The sequence below is a fragment of the Procambarus clarkii genome, chromosome 65 (assembly GCF_040958095.1).
Source record: "Procambarus clarkii isolate CNS0578487 chromosome 65, FALCON_Pclarkii_2.0, whole genome shotgun sequence".
Classification (NCBI taxonomy): domain Eukaryota; kingdom Metazoa; phylum Arthropoda; class Malacostraca; order Decapoda; family Cambaridae; genus Procambarus; species Procambarus clarkii.
Window position 1 is genome coordinate 22,682,195 of NC_091214.1, and position 19,363 is coordinate 22,701,557.

Consider the following 19,363-nt stretch of genomic DNA (forward strand, 5'->3'; position numbering starts at 1 on the left):
ATAATGACGTCACCATGTTGGCATGTTGACCCCTGGCTCGACCCCTGCTGGACGGCGCACCTCTTGCTGCATGGTGATCACCGCCCAACATGGTGACCAAAACCCCCATGACGATCACAATACTGTACTGATCCCCGCATGGCGATCACAATACTGTACTGATCCCCGCATGGCGATCACAATACTGTACTGATCCCCGCATGGCGATCACAATACTGTACTGATCCCCGCATGGCGATCACAATACTGTACTGATCCCCACATGGCGATCACAATACTGTACTGATCCCCGCATGGCGATCACAATACTGATCCCCGCATGGCGATCACAATACTGATCCCCACATGGCGATCACAATACTGATCCCCGCATGGCGATCACAATACTGTACTGATCCCCGCATGGCGGTCACAATACTGATCCACGCATGGCAATCACAATACTGATCCAAGCATGGCGATCACAATACTGATCCACGCACGGCGATCTTGAGGTTATCTTGAGATGATTTCGGGGCTTTTTTTTAGTGTCCCCGCGGCCCGGTCCTCGACCAGGCCTCCACCCCCAGGAAGCAGCCCGTGACAGCTGACTAACTCCCAGGTACCTATTTACTGCTAGGTAACAGGGGCATTGGGTGAAAGAAACTCTGCCCATTGTTTCTCGCCGGCGCCTGGGATTGAACCCAGGACCACAGGATCACAAGTTCAGTGTGCTGTCCGCTCGGCCGACCGGTCCCCCTGTTGAAGGCTTTTGCGAAATGTGTAAATTACATCAGCGTTTTGCTTTTCTTTCATGGCATCTAATGCCATGTCATAGTGATACAGCAACTGTGACAGGCAAGAGCGCCCTGTTCTGAAACCATGTTGTCCAAGATTATGAAGATGCTGTGATTAAATGTATTTTGTCATCTTACTTCTTAGCACTCAAGCCTCAGCCACAGGTTCGAGTCGTGCGTAATTTGTTTTACATTCATAAAGAGGGAGTTTGGAGGGTGGATTACCGCGCATCGGGCAATTGTTTATGAAGATTGTTAGGGTGGTTATAGATAGGAGCTGCCTCGTATGGGCCAATAGGCCTGCTGCAGTTACATTGTTCTTATGTATGTTCTTATTTAAGACGGGCTGGTGGAATTCAAGAGTAGCTGTGCATGAACACGTGAAGGTCAGCTGTTGCATGGTATGGTACGAACCATTCAGGCAGAGGGAAGATAAAGACCGGAAATAAGGAGAGGAGAAGAGAGGGAGTGTTGGCTTACACACATCCTTCACCTCCGGGTAAACGTAGAAGGTGCATCCTTTCTCCCCCCCCCTTTCCCCCTACAGGCAAATGTAGGATGTGGTACCGGAGGAAGGAACCTGGCTGGCTTCCCTCCCTCCCCCTTAAAAGTCCACTACGGGCTCACCGTAGCCCGTGCTACTTGGAACATCTTGTTCCAGGTAGCGAATCTTAAACAACAACAAATCCCTATCTCCCTCCCTCTCTAGTCCCGTCTCCTGGAGGATATATCCTAATAATTGACTCAAAAGTTTGCCACTGCCGGCTACCTGATCAACCAGGCTGTGACTCATACGTCAGGCTGCGAGCAGCCGCGTCCAGCAGCCTGGTTGATCAGTCCAGCAACCAGGAGGCCTGGTCGACGACCGGGCCGCGGGGACACTAAGCCCCGGAAGCACCTCAAGGTAACCTCAAGGTACTGATCACATGCCGCAGCATAACTAACCGTCCTGCGGGATAGCGATGTTATATCACACAACGAATTCTTGAGACAAGCTGTGTAACCCTTCACATAGTCTAGGGAAGCTGCCTAAATGTCCAAGTGTGTTAAAAAAAAAAAAGAGGGCAATCATGGTACAACTGGGTGCCTGTACCCTGCGGTGGTCCCCTCTGATGTTCCCTCCTATTAATTCCATCTTCAGCACCTACTTCCTACTAACTCCATCTCTGACTACTCCAATGGTTCTCATAGGAAACCGATGATACCTATTCTCTAGTTACCTCTTCCTTGTGAATAGTGGCACTAATTTCAATAAAGTAAGATGAATGTTGTTGTTTAAGATTCAGCTACTGGAAACAAAACCTCTCAAGTAGCACGGGCTATGGTGAGCCCGTAGTGGACTTACCTGGCACAGGAGCGGGGCTGTAACTTCGAGTCGTAAGATGAATCAACGAGTCCATTATTAACCCTACCACGTCAAGGGGTTACGTGATTCCCACGGTAGTTGGGCTTTGCTTCATCGCCATCTCAAGATGACTGTATTGTCAGCTGTCACGTCAGTGTTCCTGGACACGTCAACGCCGCTAACTCCGGCCATGTTGGGACCTGCTCCGCACCTTCACAAACGCACATTCCTCAGTTTTCCCATTTTCTTAACAAATGTTTTCAAATACGAGTTATATTACTATTATGTGTAATAGTGTGTTATGCCTGACAATTTATATTTACTTGAGACAAATGCGCTTCCAAAATATAATATACGCTTAGGTTGAAATTTCGAGCTTAATCAGATTTGTTTTTTTATATATAAAATAGGAAAGGGGCTACTGGATTACCGAACGTTTGACCAGTGTTCTGGTGACGGACTGTCACTAATGACCTTCCTGAAGGATCAAGTAACAAGGAAATGTATATGTTTATCTCTCAAAATGTTCGGTAATACGTTTATTGTTTGTGATGTGTGTCTATGTATGTATGAACACGTTGTACTGAACGGGGTGAGAATAGCTTGAGCTACCTCATCCCTTTGTGTGTATTTTACCTCAATAAACTTGTTTCAATTTCAAAGTAACAACACTCCTCATGTTAGTTTGGGTGTTACACCTAGTAACTCTGCTCCCATCATCTTGCTACTACACTACTTCACGCTAAGTATACCACACAGTACATTCATCAAAGTGCCCAAATGAGCCACAGAGACGTTAGAAAGAACTTTTTCAGTGTCAGAGTAGTTAACAGGTGGAATGCATTAGGCAGTGATATGGTGGAGGCTGACTCCATACACAGTTTCAAGTGTAGATATGATAGAGCCCAATAGGCTCAGGAATCTGTACACCTGTTGATTGACGGTTGAGAGGCGGGGCCAAAGAGCCAGAGCTCAACCCCCGCAAGCACAACTAGGTGAGTACAGAGTCCATGTCCAGTGCAGAACCCAACCCTTGAAAGCAAGTCGGAGATAAGCTATCTGAACCACAGAAGGTCTCCGTGGCTCATTGATAAGACACTCGCCCGGCGCTTCGCGAGCGCTTTGGCCTGGGTTCGTATCCTGGCGGGGAAGGAGTGACCGGGCGCCAATTCTTAACTGTAGGTTCTGTTCACCCAACAGTGAATGGGATTCCTGGTTGTTAAACGATTTGGCGGGTAGTATTCCGGTGAACATACCTGCCCGAAACGCTATGCGTGCTGGTGGCCGTTCAAGAATGCAACAATTATTGTATATAAATAAAATAATAAAGGTGGCGGCATATTGTCCCCCTCAACAGCTCCCTTCACGAGGACACCCGCAGCGTGTACCACCTTGGCCTCCTGCTCAAGGCGGCGTGTACCACCACCTCCATCATAGTGATCACCTTGGGGTTGGGGGTCACGAGGAAGCATGGAGACGAGGAGGTCATCCAACCACCTGGAACCGGTCACAGGCATCAACAAGGCCCCGGCGTCGCCGCCACTAACCCCCCCCCCCCCCACCCAAGTACTCTTCACCTCCCTCGCTCTAATATGTATTCGCAGGCGATGGGTCACAATAAGGTGGCTAAAGTATATTGACCAGACCACACACTAGAACGTGAAGGGACGGACCGAAACGTCGTCGTCGTCCCTTCACCTTCTAGTGTGGTCTGGTCTAATATGTATTCTTTACTATAATATGTATTCACTAATAAAACAGCAATTCTCATATTAAGAGACATCTCCGGGCCTGTAGGCCTAGGGATATCAAGACAAGTGGCGCCAGTACTGGGCGCACAATGATTACACAGTACTATATTATTGTATACAGGTACGGTACAGGGAGTATAATGAGTTTACACTACTATAATGACCACAGGCTGCTGCTAGTGAGGGGAAGGGGGAGGGTGGTAGTGGTAGCCATTGTAGTTCAGTAGAGGTGGAAAAGAGTGGTAGTGGTTGGTGTAGTTAGAGAACATTTCCATAGTTTTCCTATCGCGGTTTGGACCTTAGGCTTAGGACCTTAATCTTGGGGAGCCCGTCGGCCGAGCGGACAACACGCGGGACTTGTGATCCTGTGGTCCCGGGTTCGATCCCAGGCGCCGGCAAGAAACAATGGGCAGAGTTTCTTTCACCCTATGCCCCTGTTACCTAGCAGTAAAATAGGTACCTGGGTGTTAGTCAGCTGTCACGGGCTGCTTCCTGGGGGTGGAGACCTGGTCGAGGACCGGGCCGCGGGGACACTAAAAAGCCCCGAAATCATCTCAAGATAACCTCAAGAAGGCCAGCCTTCCGTGGTATATGCCTGCACTATACGAGTCTTTGTTGGCCCACACAACCACACCACCACTACAGCCAGGCTGATCATATTACTCCACCACAACTCCTAAAGTTCTCTCTTGAGAGCTTCTGCCTGACTTTCCCGCGGCATTTCTACCATTTGTTGGTCGGAGATGGAGTCAGTCAGTCACCCTCTGACGCTGTCTTCTCTACCGACTTTTAACTCGATTTAGTTCACATTTCCTACCACGTCTCACTCCAGTATACCTGGAGAGGTTCTGGGAGTTCTTCAACTCCCCGAGTTCGACTTTTGAGAACTTGGTCCAACAGGCTGTTGCTTGGAGCGGCCCGAAGGCCCACATATCCACTACAGCCTGGATATGTGGGCCCGCGAGCCGCAGTAAGTTGTAATGCTGTTGAACAGGTTTGGGACCTGATCTCCCACTATATCCCATGTTTATTATGGGAAATACGTCTCGTCTCCATGCCACAGATATAGCTCAAGTGCTTCCACGTGGTCTCAGTAGTTTAAGTTTTCTCCTATTTTATACGACCAGTACTATATTTGTGTTCCTCACGTGTGCCCCAAAGAATGAGGTGATTTGATAAAATACTATGCCCAAGATTACCATCCGAGTGCCAGCGGGGGGGGGGGGAGGGGGGGGTCAAATAGCTTCGGCTATCACCTCATTTTGTCCGGTCGTGATGGTCGAGTGGATTAAGGTGTCCTGTACACACCAGTTGCGTTGCTTCTGGCAGTATGGGTTCGAGTCACTTCTGGGGTGTGAGTTTTCAGTTGCATATAGTCCTGGGGACCATTCAGGCTTGTTCGCATGCATATATTATATATTCATTTTTTATTTGCATATATTATATATATATATATATATATATATATATATATATATATATATATATATATATATATATATATATATATATATATAGTTGTATCCTGCCGGTGTTGAGAGGAGGATGTGAGGACAACAATGTTCCTCAGGAGACAGCACCAAGGCTTTGAAGATTACATCTACGGCGTGACATCCCTTGTTTTGTAGGTCCTCATTACCCACCCCTACAATCTTCCTGACTGTTGCTGTTTGTCTTTGGTTGTGCTCTCCAAACCTTACCTCCCCTCTGGTAGAATTATTCCAAGATCTTGAATATACGGTCGCTTCAATCCCCCGACCGTCCAAGTGGTTGGGCACCATTCCTTCCCCCCCCCCCCCCCCGTCCCATCCTAAATCCTTATTCTGACCTCTTCCAAGTGCTATATAGTCGTAATGGCTTGGCGCTTTCCATTCCATTTTCATTCTATTCCCTTAGTTCCATTTCCCGTACTTTGAGCTTTTCCTTTGTCCGTATACTTAGGTAATTGGAATTGATCACTGTTGAGCTTCAAATTGTTTTGCGTCGCTCACTGGAAGACCTTTTTGATATATGATTGCAGTTTTTGTGGGTTTTTTCGCTTTTGCAATGTTCAGAATTATTTCCGTGTTGTCCGGGAAGGTTGACACGAAATTGTGCATCGTCTTCCTTGCTGAAGGTTGTATTCCTGGCTGAAGGTTGTATTCCTGGCTGTAGGTTGTATTCCTGGCTGTAGGTTGTATTCCTGGCTGAAGGTTGTATTCCTGGTTGTAGGTTGTATTCCTGGCTGTAGGTTGTATTCCTGGCTGTAGGTTGTATTCCTGGCTGTAGGTTGTATTCCTGGCTGTAGGTTGTATTCCTGGCTGTAGGTTGTATTCCTGGCTGTAGGTTGTATTCCTGGCTGCAGGTTGTATTCCTGGCTGCAGGTTGTATTCCTGGCTGCAGGTTGTATTCCTGGCTGCAGGTTGTATTCCTGGCTGCAGGTTGTATTCCTGGCTGCAGGTTGTATTCCTGCCTGCAGGTTGTATTCCTGGCTGTAGGTTGTATTCCTGGCTGTAGGTTGTATTCCTGGCTGTAGGTTGTATTCCTGGATGTAGGTTGTATTCCTGGCTGTAGGTTGTATTCCTGGCTGCAGGTTGTATTCCTGGCTGCAGGTTGTATTCCTGGCTGCAGGTTGTATTCCTGGCTGTAGGTTGTATTCCTGGCTGTAGGTTGTATTCCTGGCTGTAGGTTGTATTCCTGGCTGTAGGTTGTATTCCTGGCTGTAGGTTGTATTCCTGGCTGTAGGTTGTATTCCTGGCTGTAGGTTGTATTCCTGGCTGTAGGTTGTATTCCTGGCTGCAGGTTGTATTCCTGGCTGCAGGTTGTATTCCTGGCTGCAGGTTGTATTCCTGGCTGCAGGTTGTATTCCTGGCTGCAGGTTGTATTCCTGGCTGCAGGTTGTATTCCTGGCTGCAGGTTGTATTCCTGGCTGCAGGTTGTATTCCTGGCTGCAGGTTGTATTCCTGGCTGCAGGTTGTATTCCTGGCTGCAGGTTGTATTCCTGGCTGCAGGTTGTATTCCTGGCTGCAGGTTGTATTCCTGGCTGTAGGTTGTATTCCTGGCTGTAGGTTGTATTCCTGGCTGTAGGTTGTATGTGGTTTGTGTGTGTGTGTTCTACGAGGATGAGAGAGAGTAATGACGAGAGCAATGATCGATTGATTGATGAAGATTAAGCCACCCAAAAGGTGGCACGGGCATGAATAGCCCGTAAGTGGTGGCCCTTTTGAGCCATTACCAGTATCAAGAGCTGATACTGGAGATCTGTGGAGGTGCGACTGCACCCTGCGTGACGGGAGATGTCTCCCGTCTCTGATGTACAAAGTAATGATTGATGCCGCCCAAGAGATGGCACGGGCATGAATAGCCCGGAATATATATATATAGAGAAAAGCGTGATGCCAGCGACTTAAGCCTACAAGCTAAGGTACAGAGAAGGGTTATAAATACTTTATCTGGGGCTGCAGGTAGCGAGGACGACACACGCACCTACAGGGAGGAGAAAACATGGTGGTTAGTGACACATTACCCAGGGGGGGGGAGGAGAGGGGGGAGAGAGGGGGGATGGGGTCAAGGTCTTCCCGGGTCACTGTCGGAAGTCTGCCATTACGGCCCCACCACCATCCACACTCCTCCACCTCATCTATGTGAATGATGCTCCAACATATCCCAACATGACGCTCCAACACCTCCCAACATGACGCTGTAACATCTCCCAACATGACGCTGTAACATCTCCCAACATGACGCTCCAACACCTCCCAACATGACGTTACAACACCTCCCAACATGACGCTGTAACATCTCCCAACATGACGCTGTAACATCTCCCAACATGACGCTCCAACACCTCCCAACATGACGCTGTAACACCTCCCAACATGACGCTCCAACATCTCCCAACATGACGCTGTAACATCTCCCAACATGACGCTGTAACACCTCCCAACATGACGTTACAACACATACGTCGCTATATTAATAACACTAGAGCACTAGGGAGCCTCGAACCCGGGTCCTCCCAATCGCGCACCTTACAATATAAATTATATTTCAACCCATCTCAACGTACATTTAATAATGCTTTAAATAAATGATAATTACCAAAATAAGCTTGCCTAACACCCCCCCCCTTCCCCCCCAACCTGTTAAGAGGTCAACCAGAGGTCAAGTGAAGAGGCAAATGCTACGAGTTTTATTCATTATAAAAGTGTGTACTCACCTAGTTGTGCTTACGGGGGTTGAGCTCTACTCTTTCGGTCCGCCTCTCAACTGTCAATCAACTGTTACTAACTGCTAACTATTCCCCCCCCCCCTCCATACACACACACACACACACACCTAGGAAGTAGCCCGTAACAGCTGTCTAACTCCCAGGTACCTATTTACTGCTAGGTGAACAGGTAAATCAGGGTGAAAGAAACGCTACCCACACTGTGCGTCCGTGCGTGCAAGAACCGGTTGTGCCAAGGGTGCCACAGTCACCCAGGGGAGCCGGTCGGCCTAGCGGACAGCACGCTGGACTTGTGATCCTGTGGTCCTGGGTTCCATCCCAGGCGCCGGTGAGAAACAATGAGCAGAGTTTCTTTCACCCTATGCCCCTGTTACCTAGCAGTAAAATAGGTACCTGGGTGTTAGTCAGCTGTCACGGGCTGCTTCCTGGGGGTGAAGGCCTGGTCGAGGAGCGGGCCGCGGGGACACTAAAAAGCCCCGAAATCATCTCAAGATAACCTCAAGATAACCCACACCAGCCCAGGTGTATGACAACCACCCGGGCTGGTTGATCAGTCCAGCAACCAGGAGGCCTGGTCGACGACCGGGCCGCGGGGACACTAAGCCCCGGAAGCACCTCAAGGTAGGGTATTCCACTTGGTTGTTGATGCTAATATATGCGATGCGTAGCAAGTTCAAATATGTTTACTGAGAGAAGAAACATAATACATCTCAAAGGGATAGAGTAACTTAGGTTACTTCTACCCCCCGCGACGCGTAGCGTTCAGCAGGAATGGTCACCCTTGCTGCCCTCCGAGTAACGCAAGTATCGCGTATTCACTACCGGACTCTTACGGTCCTGAGAGCCCCGTCGTAGATGTCAAGGTCCAGGGGGGAGGTTACCTTGAGGTGCTTCCGGGGCTTAGCGTCCCGCGGCCCGGTCGTCGACCAGGCCAGGGAGCAGATCACTACACACTCCCTAATCAATATCTACTCCAGCTGCTGGACAGGTTCCAGCAGCCTGTCCTGAAGGGTGACGGCCAGGCACTGGGTCCCCCCCTTGTGATTGCTTCTGTTCTTGTTGTTGTTTAAGATTCGCTACTTGGAACAAAAAGTTCCTAATAGCACGGCCTATGGTGAGCCCGTAGTTGTTCTGTTGTGAGCGTGTTGCTGTGGCGGAACGAGAAACCCGGCGGAGGAGCCCCTCAAGCAAGAAATTGGGCTCAAGTTGTGGCCAATCTTGAGCTACTGGTTGGGGGGGAGATTTCTTACTAGCAGGGAAACTGCGTTCCTCAAATTCTCAAGAGAACGTGAGAGCCCAAACTGAACTGACAGAACGATGAGGATCACCCAGACCAACCGATATACTCTTATATATCTGTTATATGTTCGGTCTCCGTGGTAAGACACTCGCCTGGCGTTCCGCGAGCGCTATGTCATGGGTTCGCCGGGGAGGATTTACTGGGCGCAATTCCTTAACTGTAGCCTCTGTTTAACGCAACAGTAAAATGTGTACTTGGATGAAAAAACGATTCTTCGCGGCGGGGATCGTATTCCAGGGACCTGCCCGAAACGCTACGCGTACTAGTGGCTCTACAAGAATGTAACATCTCAAAAAAATTCTCAGCCCCACAACCACCCGTTATCCAAACAACGAGGATAACAGGTATCTAACGTTGGTCTCTTCTCAAGAGACCAGGGGCCAGATTCACGAAAGCGCTTACTCAAAACACTTATGAACCTGTACATCTTTTCTCAATCTTTGGCGGCTTTGTTTACAATTATTAAACAGTTCGGAGCTCCGAAGCACCAGGAGGCTGTTTATAACAAAAACAACAGTTGATTGGCAAGTTTTCGTGCTTGTAAACTGTTTAATAAATGCAACCAAAGCCGTCAAAGATTGAGGAAAGATGTACACGTTCGTAAGTGCTTGCGTAACTGCTTCGTGAATCTGGCCCCAGCCTCACGTCAACGGCGCATGCGCCCACAACCATCACGGCGACAATTTTCACAAACGACACAGTTTCTTTCACCCTATGCCCCTGTTACCTAGCAGTAAAATAGGTACCTGGGTGTTAGTCAGCTGTCACGGGCTGCTTCCTGGGGGTGGAGGCCTGGTCGAGGACTGGGCCGCGGGGACACTAAAAAAAAGCCCCGAAATCATCTCAAGATAATAATCTCAAGATAACCACCCACATGCCGTTGATATCGACGACCGGGCTCGGGAAGCAAAAAGCACTCCCGAAACCCTCTCCAGGTACGTTCCAGGTATGGTCGAAAGTCCCACCGTTATCCAGCTTATACAAAAACAAAGAAAAACAAGTGAGACCCACAAGACACAAACAATTAACACGGAGCTTTGATGAGAATCTGGCAGAAGGGCGCAGTGTTTAAGCGTGAGAGAGTGCTGCAGCTTCCAATCTTCATTATCTGAGCTCCGGTGGCTTACCAAGCATCCCACCAGTCGGGACTGGTGGGATCCCACCATGGGACTGGATCTAAAGACCCCAGGTCATAACTGATGGGACTAACTGGCCCAAGTTCTCTACCCAACCCCCCACCCCCCACCCACGCGCACACACGGATCCAAGAGTCAATGCTCGATCCTGCAGGCACAAATAAGTGACTACACCCCACACGCACGCACGCACGCACGCACGCACGCACGCACGCTTCACGAACCATCCCGAAAAATTCGTTTCCAAATCCCACTAAAACAACCGTTGATGGCGTTATCAAGTTACACTAACAGCCGTTACCTAAGATCTAACACCCCCCCCCCTAGCACACCCCCCCCCTAGCACACCCCCCCCCCTCTTCACGCACAATGGAAACCATATACAATGACTTCATTAGTTCAAGCAGTCTCCGTGGCGCAGTGGTAAGACACTCGCCTGGCGTTTCGCAAGCGCCTTGCCTTGGGTTCGAATCCTGGCCGGGGAGGATTGACCGGGCGCCAATCCTTAACTGTAGCCTCTGTTCACCCAGCAGTGAATGGGTACCTGGTTGTTAAACGATTCGGCGGGGTCGTATTCCGGGGAAATTAGAATGTAAAGAATGTAAACAAGACCACAAGAATGTAAACCCCACAAGAATGTAAACTCTTGTATTAGTCACCAACCTGTCCTCTCACATTATCATTTTTTTAAGCTATGAACCCCCTCTCAAAGTAAACAATTCGGTGCTTTAGTGACATTAAGAACACCACAATATTAACCTTTTCTGGTCCTCAAGATTTGACTAGCGTCTTGAGAACGTCGAACTGCTGCAACAATGCCTGCAAGCTTGCACACAACTTTGTGCAATGTGTTCACACGAGGGGGTGAAGAAGCAAAAGAGCCATGTGTTCTGCTGACAAGGACTTGAGATCACACACAAGACTTGACAACGGTCCAGGACGGACTGAAAACGTCTTCATCGTTCCTCCATGTGATGGAGGAAGTCTGGTCACCCGACAAGGCAACGGTTGAGGAAAGGGAGACGTTATTCGGGAAATGTGGCGTGCATGAGGCATGCCGTGCCTCGGCATGCCACGGCGGCCTCGTGCTACACAATGACAGCATGACGATGCCTCTTACTCAACAGCATGACTGGAAGAAGAGGAGGGAGGGAGGGGGAATGCCTAGGAGTATGGCCTCGCTTGGCGCAGAGTCAAGCTCCGTGGCTCGCCTTTCACACGCTCAACATTCCAGTAGGTCCGTTCACCTTCTGACCAGCCAGCTTTCTCTCATGCAGTTACTTTCAGTCTCTTCGTTGGGCTAGTATTGACCTAGTGAAAGTGTAGGCTGCAGGCGAAAATAGAGACCAGTGGAGCGACGCTGTAGGTGTGTGGACGGGGCGGTAGGTGGGTGGACGGGGCGGAGGGTGGGTGGACGTGACAGTATGCAGGGTGGGGTGGACGGGGCGGTAGGTGGGTGGACGGGGCGGAGGGTGGGTGGACGTGACAGTATGCAGGGTGGGGTGGACGGGGCGGTGTGTAGGCAGGTAGACGGGAGGTAACAGGAAGATTACCACAACCACCACCACTACTACTAACAACTTCCCCGGCCTTGCTGGCGACTACTTGTGTCAAGTGCGTCACAACCCAGACACTACCACCTGTACGTGCATACGTGTACACGCACGCACAATCCCATATACACACCCACACCTCCCCTCCCTTGATAGCGTGGTAGGCATCCAGCAGTCTCGGGAGACTATGGAGTAGGTACCCGTGATTCAAGGTGGACCCACAACGCCTCTTTCAAGACACTGACACTACAGTGTCCTTAGAGACAACAGCAGAACTACTCATGCTGGCGAGTAATTAAACACTGTATGACACTTGTCTTTGGTTTGGTTCTGCTGCGTAGTGGAAGTCATTTCCAAATTGCCCATTACTCAAAAGTGCAGAAAATGTCTGGTATACCACACAAACTTGTGTGCCCAAGACAGGTCACCGGAGCCTTCAAGATGGGCCTCCAAGGTGGAGGGCTGGTATACCAAGGAATACCAAAGGTTGGTATACCTTTACCTTTTGGGACATGATGCATACCTCCCCTTTATCTTGGGATAAAGAGGCACACAACGACGTACTTCCTCAGAAGGAACTTTGTCACATAGTCTTAGATGAGGCGTCGACAGCCTTCCAGACTTATTCTCTATGAAGCGAAGGAGGTCTCAGCCAATGTCTTCGTCGGATCTCAGATAAAGACGACCCTGGAGTGCAAGGAATTCCTCAAGAAGCTCACTAGGCAGAAGAAAGCCGCTTGGGGCTTCCTGGTCCATCACAAGACCGAAAACTACTTGAAGCTGGTTGAGAAACTGGTGAAGAACTACGATGTCTCCTCAAAGTCCACCACATCCTTGATGGTCATCTTGATGAATTCTAGAACACGGGATCGCAGGCGGAGGAGACCACTTCCTCAAGGATTTACAGGACTTACAGGAGTCCGGATTTACATTTACATTTCCTCAAGGATTTACAGGAGCGCCGTTATCAAGTACAGTATAACGATAACATAATGGAAGACCACATTTGTGGGTCAATTTGTAAAACTGATTGATAATATGATCGTAAAAGTCGAAAACTTCTCTCTTCTAAATCTTTGTTTGTGGTCATTTTTGTATAACTTTACTAGGAAGTCGTATTAACTTCGATTCTACGTTGTTTTTCTAATTCTATGCAGACGAAAAGATGCCAATTCGGCCGTTTTCTCATTGGAAATTGGAAAATTTCAAAGTAATACTATATCCCGGTCACAAAAACAAATTTTGAGGGAATAATAGCCCTTTTTTGTCTTGTCTTCAGTAACTAGAACATAAGCAGGCGATGAGTCACAATAACGTGGCTAAAGTAAGTTGACCAGACCACATACTAGAAGGTGAAGGGACGACGACGTTTCGGTCCGTCCTGGACCACAATCGACTTGAGAATGGTCCAGGACGGACCGAAACGTCGTTGTCCCTTCACCTACTAGAACATAACCCTGAGTACCCTGGGACCAGGGAGCCGGTCGGCCGAGCGGACAGCACGCTGGACTTGTGATCCTGTGGTCGTGGGTTCAATCCCAGGCGCCGGCGAGAAACAATGGGCAATGTTTCTTTCACCCTACGCCCCTGTTACCTAGCAGTAAAATAGGTACCTGGGTGTTAGTCAGCTGTCACGGGCTGCTTCCTGGGGGTGGAGGCCTGGTCGAGGAGCGGGCCGCGGGGACACTAAAGCCCCGAAATCATCTCAAGATAACCTCAAGATAACCCTGGAACACACACACAGTGTTGCACTGTGAGGGAGGGCGAGTACAGTCTCCACACTGGCGGGGAGTCGAACCCTGAAGATACACACGCTTTTATGACGCAAGGTTAAGCTTGGCTGGCCCTCTGATGAGCTCAAGGTCTACCCACCTGGCAGCGACGGTACACGTTGCTTCATCCACCGCTACATACTGCTACGGGATCACCATAGCCCGTGCTGCTTGCAAGTTTTGGTTCCAGGTAGCGAATCTTAAACAACAACAGTCCCTGCACACACACCAGATAGGGTTGATTAGGCGAGATACAACATGAGGAAACACACACACACATTTCAGCCAAGTTTGTATGAGGAAATACAACCTAAACATAACATGAGTCTAGTATGCATATACCACAGCACCCAGTGCCACAGCGCCCAGTGCCACAGCGCCCAGTGCCACAGACCAATGCCACAAAGGCCATGAGGTCAAGACGGAATGGGAAGGGAGGAGGTCAAGACGGGATAGGAGGGAGAGGGAGGGAGGAGTGCAAGATCACCCCCACACCTGTGAGAGCGCCACCACCCGCATATTAACACACCACCTGCCCTGCCATGCTCCTGAAGCAGGAAAACGCCCACATGCTTCAAGAAGAGGGAGGGAGGGGGGGGGGGGGGGAAGAGAGCAGGTTAGGGCAGCCGCTCCCACTACCCTCATATGGACGCTGGGAAAAAAACACAGTAGTCGACGCAAACCTGAATTAGTAAGTTACGCGTACCGCTGCGGGTACAGGACGGGTTCTGGCCCACGATGTAGAACCCATTACTCTCTGGGGAGGAAACGTCTCCCCCATGAATGATTCTCCCCCACGATTAATACAATATACATCACATACCCATGATCCCCCCCCCCCCGAACAAATCCACAAGGGCCATGACGAGGATTCGAACCTGCGTCCGGGAGCATCCCAGACACTGCCTTAATCGACTGAGCTACGACAGGGTTAAAAAGAGTTGAAACCGAAGTTCTACTGAACTTACTGGATCCCGTAGCCTCTCCGAGGCACAAACCAGGGTTTTACACAACTCCCCCCTGCACCCGAGCTATGTCAATAGGCCGTTCTCCCTCTTCGCCCTTACATCATTACACACAGAGATCACAATAGCCTGATGCATCAAATGAACAAAATGAACATTTGTTCATTTGATGCATCACGTTAATGTGATCTCTGTATGTCATGATTCTCCCATTCAATGCAAATCTTCCGTTGTTTAGAGTATACTATTTATAGTATAATTACAACTATAGAGCACTCGCAAAGTATACGAGGACCCACACGTAGAGGAACGATGCCCAATCACATCAACCCTCGGGGATCGAACCTGACCTTGTGAGATACGACGCTATCGCTGATCAAATGCTTAATTCCATCCCTTCCTCCAGTCATAAGACTGACTCCAACACTGACTTGTGTACAGTTTAACACTCCATATCTGACTACAAACACACGTGAATTCTACGGCCTAAGTTGTGAAGACAGGCTGAATCATCCGCGGTGTGGCGACAGGCTGAATCATTCGCGGTGTGGCGACAGGCTGAATCATTCGCGGTGTGGCGACAGGCTGAATCATTCGCGGTGTGGCGACAGGCTGAATCATTCGCGGTGTGGCGACAGGCTGAATCATCCGCGGTGTGGCGACAGGCTGAATCATCCGCGGTGTGGCGACAGGCTGAATCATCCGCGGTGTGGCGACAGGCTGAATCATCCGCGGTGTGGCGACAGGCTGAATCATCCGCGGTGTGGCGACAGGCTGAATCATCCGCGGTGTGGCGACAGGCTGAATCATCCGCGGTGTGGCGACAGGCTGAATCATCCGCGGTGTGGCGACAGGCTGAATCATCCGCGGTGTGGCGACAGGCTGAATCATCCGCGGTGTGGCGACAGGCTGAATCATCCGTGGTGTGGCGACAGGCTGAATCATCCGCGGTGTGGCGACAGGCTGAATCATCCGCGGTGTGGCGACAGGCTGAATCATCCGCGGTGTGGCGACAGGCTGAATCATCCGCGGTGTGGCGACAGGCTGAATCATCCGCGGTGTGGCGACAGGCTGAATCATCCGCGGTGTGGCGACAGGCTGAATCATCCGCGGTGTGGCGACAGGCTGAATCATCCGCGGTGTGGCGACAGGCTGAATCATCCGCGGTGTGGCGACAGGCTGAATCATCCGCGGTGTGGCGACAGGCTGAATCATCCGCGGTGTGGCGACAGGCTGAATCATCCGCGGTGTGGCGACAGGCTGAATCATCCGCGGTGTGGCGACAGGCTGAATCATCCGCGGTGTGGCGACAGGCTGAATCATCCGCGGTGTGGCGACAGGCTGAATCATTCGCGGTGTAGCGACAGGCTGAATCATTCGCGGTGTGACGACAGGCTGAATCATTCGCGGTGTGACGACAGGCTGACGCACAGTTGAGAATGCGCCGTCATGCGCCTCAACGCCCCGTGAACGAGACATTCGCTGCCCCCAACGCCTGGGGGGTCTCAACACAGGGCGGGGGGGGGGAGGGGGGTAGATAGAGGCAGCCCCAGGGTAGATGAGTAGATGGCGCAGTCGATAGAGCTTCGGCCGCGCACCCCACCACCGGTTCGAGACCCATACAGACCAGGTGAATGTTGGCGTTTATTTCCACGGCAGTGTGCCCACTCACTCGATTCCACGAGTTACAGCCCCGCTCCTGTGCCAGGTAAGTCCACTACGGGCTCACTATAGCCCGTGCTACTTGCCCCGCTCCTGTGCCAGGTAAGTCCACTACGGGCTCACCATAGCCCGTGCTACTTGCCCCGCTCCTGTGCCAGGTAAGTCCACTACGGGCTCACCATAGCCCGTGCTACTTGCCCCGCTCCTGTGCCAGGTAAGTCCACTACGGGCTCACCATAGCCCGTGCTACTTGGAACTTCTTCCGAGTAACTGAATCTATAACAGCAGCAGCTTAGGGTATTTCTACCCTCCCGGCCTGAGACAGTCTTTAAGGAAACCAACGCATCAAGGTCAAGCGCAGGCGCAATGTACTTAGCATGAAGCAAACACGGTAGAATGCCCTGCATGCCTGCACGTCGGCCGCTGCAACACGTCTACACTACTCATCCTACAATGGCAACACATTAACAGGTTGTCTCCGAGAGCAAGAGTGATGATTTGCATCTATTTAATTGACTGCGAACATGACGGGAATAACAATAACGTTGGCTGAGCAGTAAAACAGTATATCGTTATTTCTCTTCCACTAATGATATCGTGATATCATATCCACCTGACCAATGAAGTTGCATGAAGTTTATATATCATGCGAGATATATATAAAGCACAGACATCTCCCGTCACGCAGGGTGCAGTCGCACCTCCACAGATCTCCAGTATCAGCTCTTGATACTGGTAATGGCTCAAAAGGGCCACCACTTACGGGCTATTCATGCCCGTGCCACCTTTTGGGTGGCTTAATCTTCATCAATCTACGTACATGAGAGAAGCAGGAGGTCAACGCGGCTGACACAACAAGGCTACTAAGGTGATTTTGACCAGACCACACACTAGAAGGTGAAGGGACGACGACGTTTCGGTCCGTCCTGGACCATTCTCAAGTCAATTGTGACGACACAATCGACTTGAGAATGGTCCACGACGGACCGAAACGTCGCCGTCCCTTCACGTTCTAGTGTGTGGTCTGGTCAACTTACTTTAGCCACGTTATTGTGACTCATCGTCTGCATACTAAGGTGCTAACTGTATGGGTAAGAAAGAGCGCACTAGGCCACCACCAAGGGGCTATTCATGCCCGTGCCACCTCTTGGGTGGCTTAATCTTCATCAATCAATCATCACCAGCCTTGAAGGTGTGCCCTAGAACGCTCCCACACCGCCGCATCATGCCACAAGGAGCGGCATGATGCCCTGCAGTGCCAGCCAACAGGAACGCTACAGTGAGGGAACAGGCAACAGTGAGACCAACCAACTGTACAGTACACAGTAACGACGCTGAGTGAGGGAACTATCAGGGGGAAAACGCCAAGCCATTACGACTATATAGCACTGGGAAGGGGGGTCAGGATATAAGGATTTGGGATGGAACGGGAGAGGGCAAGGAATGGTGCCCCAACCACTTATAGACGGTCGGGGGGATTGAACGCCGACCTGCATGACGCTCTACCGTCCACCCCAAGTGTATAATACCACCGGAGCTACCGAATAATGTCCTCCTCAACCAACATGAAAGATGATGAACCTCACAGGAGAACCTCATACCCCAAAAGGTTCAAACTCAACTCTGACGCCGAACTCTACACAAACCCGAGCAAGAACGACGGAGGAACGTCCGGAACGTATTGCAAGTAGGGGGGGGAGGGGGGAGGGGGGTTCCAAGTCCTTCTCCCCCAAGTCCGGCCCGAGGCGAGACTCCGATGAGGCTGTGTGTCTTAATGTGTAATCTTAAAACGTGCAATGTTCCAAGCATCGTGTGATTTTGGGATTTTTTGGACAATGTCTAATAACCTAATGAGTTGATATAGCTGTTTCGCAGGTGTCATGGGAGGCCATAAACAAGTGGTTTATAGGGTGGTGCGTCAGCTCCTGGGCCCCTATCATCATCACACAATGATGTGAGGTAACTATAGTTACTATACTGTGTCCTTTAACACAGTGAGTCACAGTGCGGGTGACTAACTCCTGGATATTAAGAATAAAACATTTTAAGAAATAAACCTCAATTTTTTTTAGAAATGAACCAAATGTGTTCATGTGTTCCCCGGTTCTTGTGAACATGTCGGGTGATCGAACAATGAACAATAAACAACGTATCAAAAAAAAAAAAAATAGTGATACTGCATTGTGTTTTCTATAGCCTTTCATATACATCTATCACTCGGTGCGATAGATATTATATATATATATATATATATATATATATATATATATATATATATATATATATATATATATATATATATATATATATATATATATATATATATATATATATATATATATATATTATATATATATAAATATATATATATATATTTTTTTTTTTGGGGGGGGTCGTAAAATTGCATTATCATTTTATCATTATCACACCTCCCTCCCCCCCCCCGTTAGAATCCCAGATAGGAAGCGACGACTGAGCGAGCATCCTTACACCTGATGCCTCTGTTCACTTTAGCTTTAAATAGGCACCCGTAAGTCAGACAACAGTTATGGTACGGTCAAATATCATAAAGTATTGGCCTACTTGATCAGGATAGGCCTACGAGGCTATCCGTCCCCCCCCCCCCAGACAATGGGAAGGCAGGTATGATATCTTTAGACAGGAGACTCTTGCGTCAGCAAGAGGCTGACGCTGCGTCCTTCATGACGCAAGAGGTCCCGTTACTGGCCGTCAGCGGCGGACATTCTTGGTTACGGGCTCACCATAGCCCGTGCTACTTGGAACTTTTTGTTCCACGTAGCGAATCTTAAACAACAACAACATTCTTGGTCTTTTGTCCCCCAGAACAACCTTCCCGCCCCCGCCCCCCCTCCAGGAGGAAGTTCTCACAAGG

The 19,363-nt window shown here is 49.7% G+C and overlaps 1 protein-coding gene across 5 annotated transcripts in view; it reads right to left on the bottom strand.

Annotated features, from left to right (window-relative positions):
- The window catches only part of GckIII (Germinal centre kinase III), a 157,030-nt gene that overhangs the window by 19,169 nt on the left and 118,498 nt on the right, over positions 1–19,363 (bottom strand). For 2 of the 5 annotated variants that reach the window (XM_045763342.2, XM_045763338.2), the window contains exon 2: positions 7,299–7,337. The exons of the other annotated variants lie outside the window; for them this stretch is intronic. In XM_045763342.2, the coding sequence (XP_045619298.1) occupies positions 7,299–7,337 (39 nt within the window). The remainder of the gene's footprint in view (positions 1–7,298; positions 7,338–19,363) is intronic. 5 annotated transcript variants of the gene reach the window in all.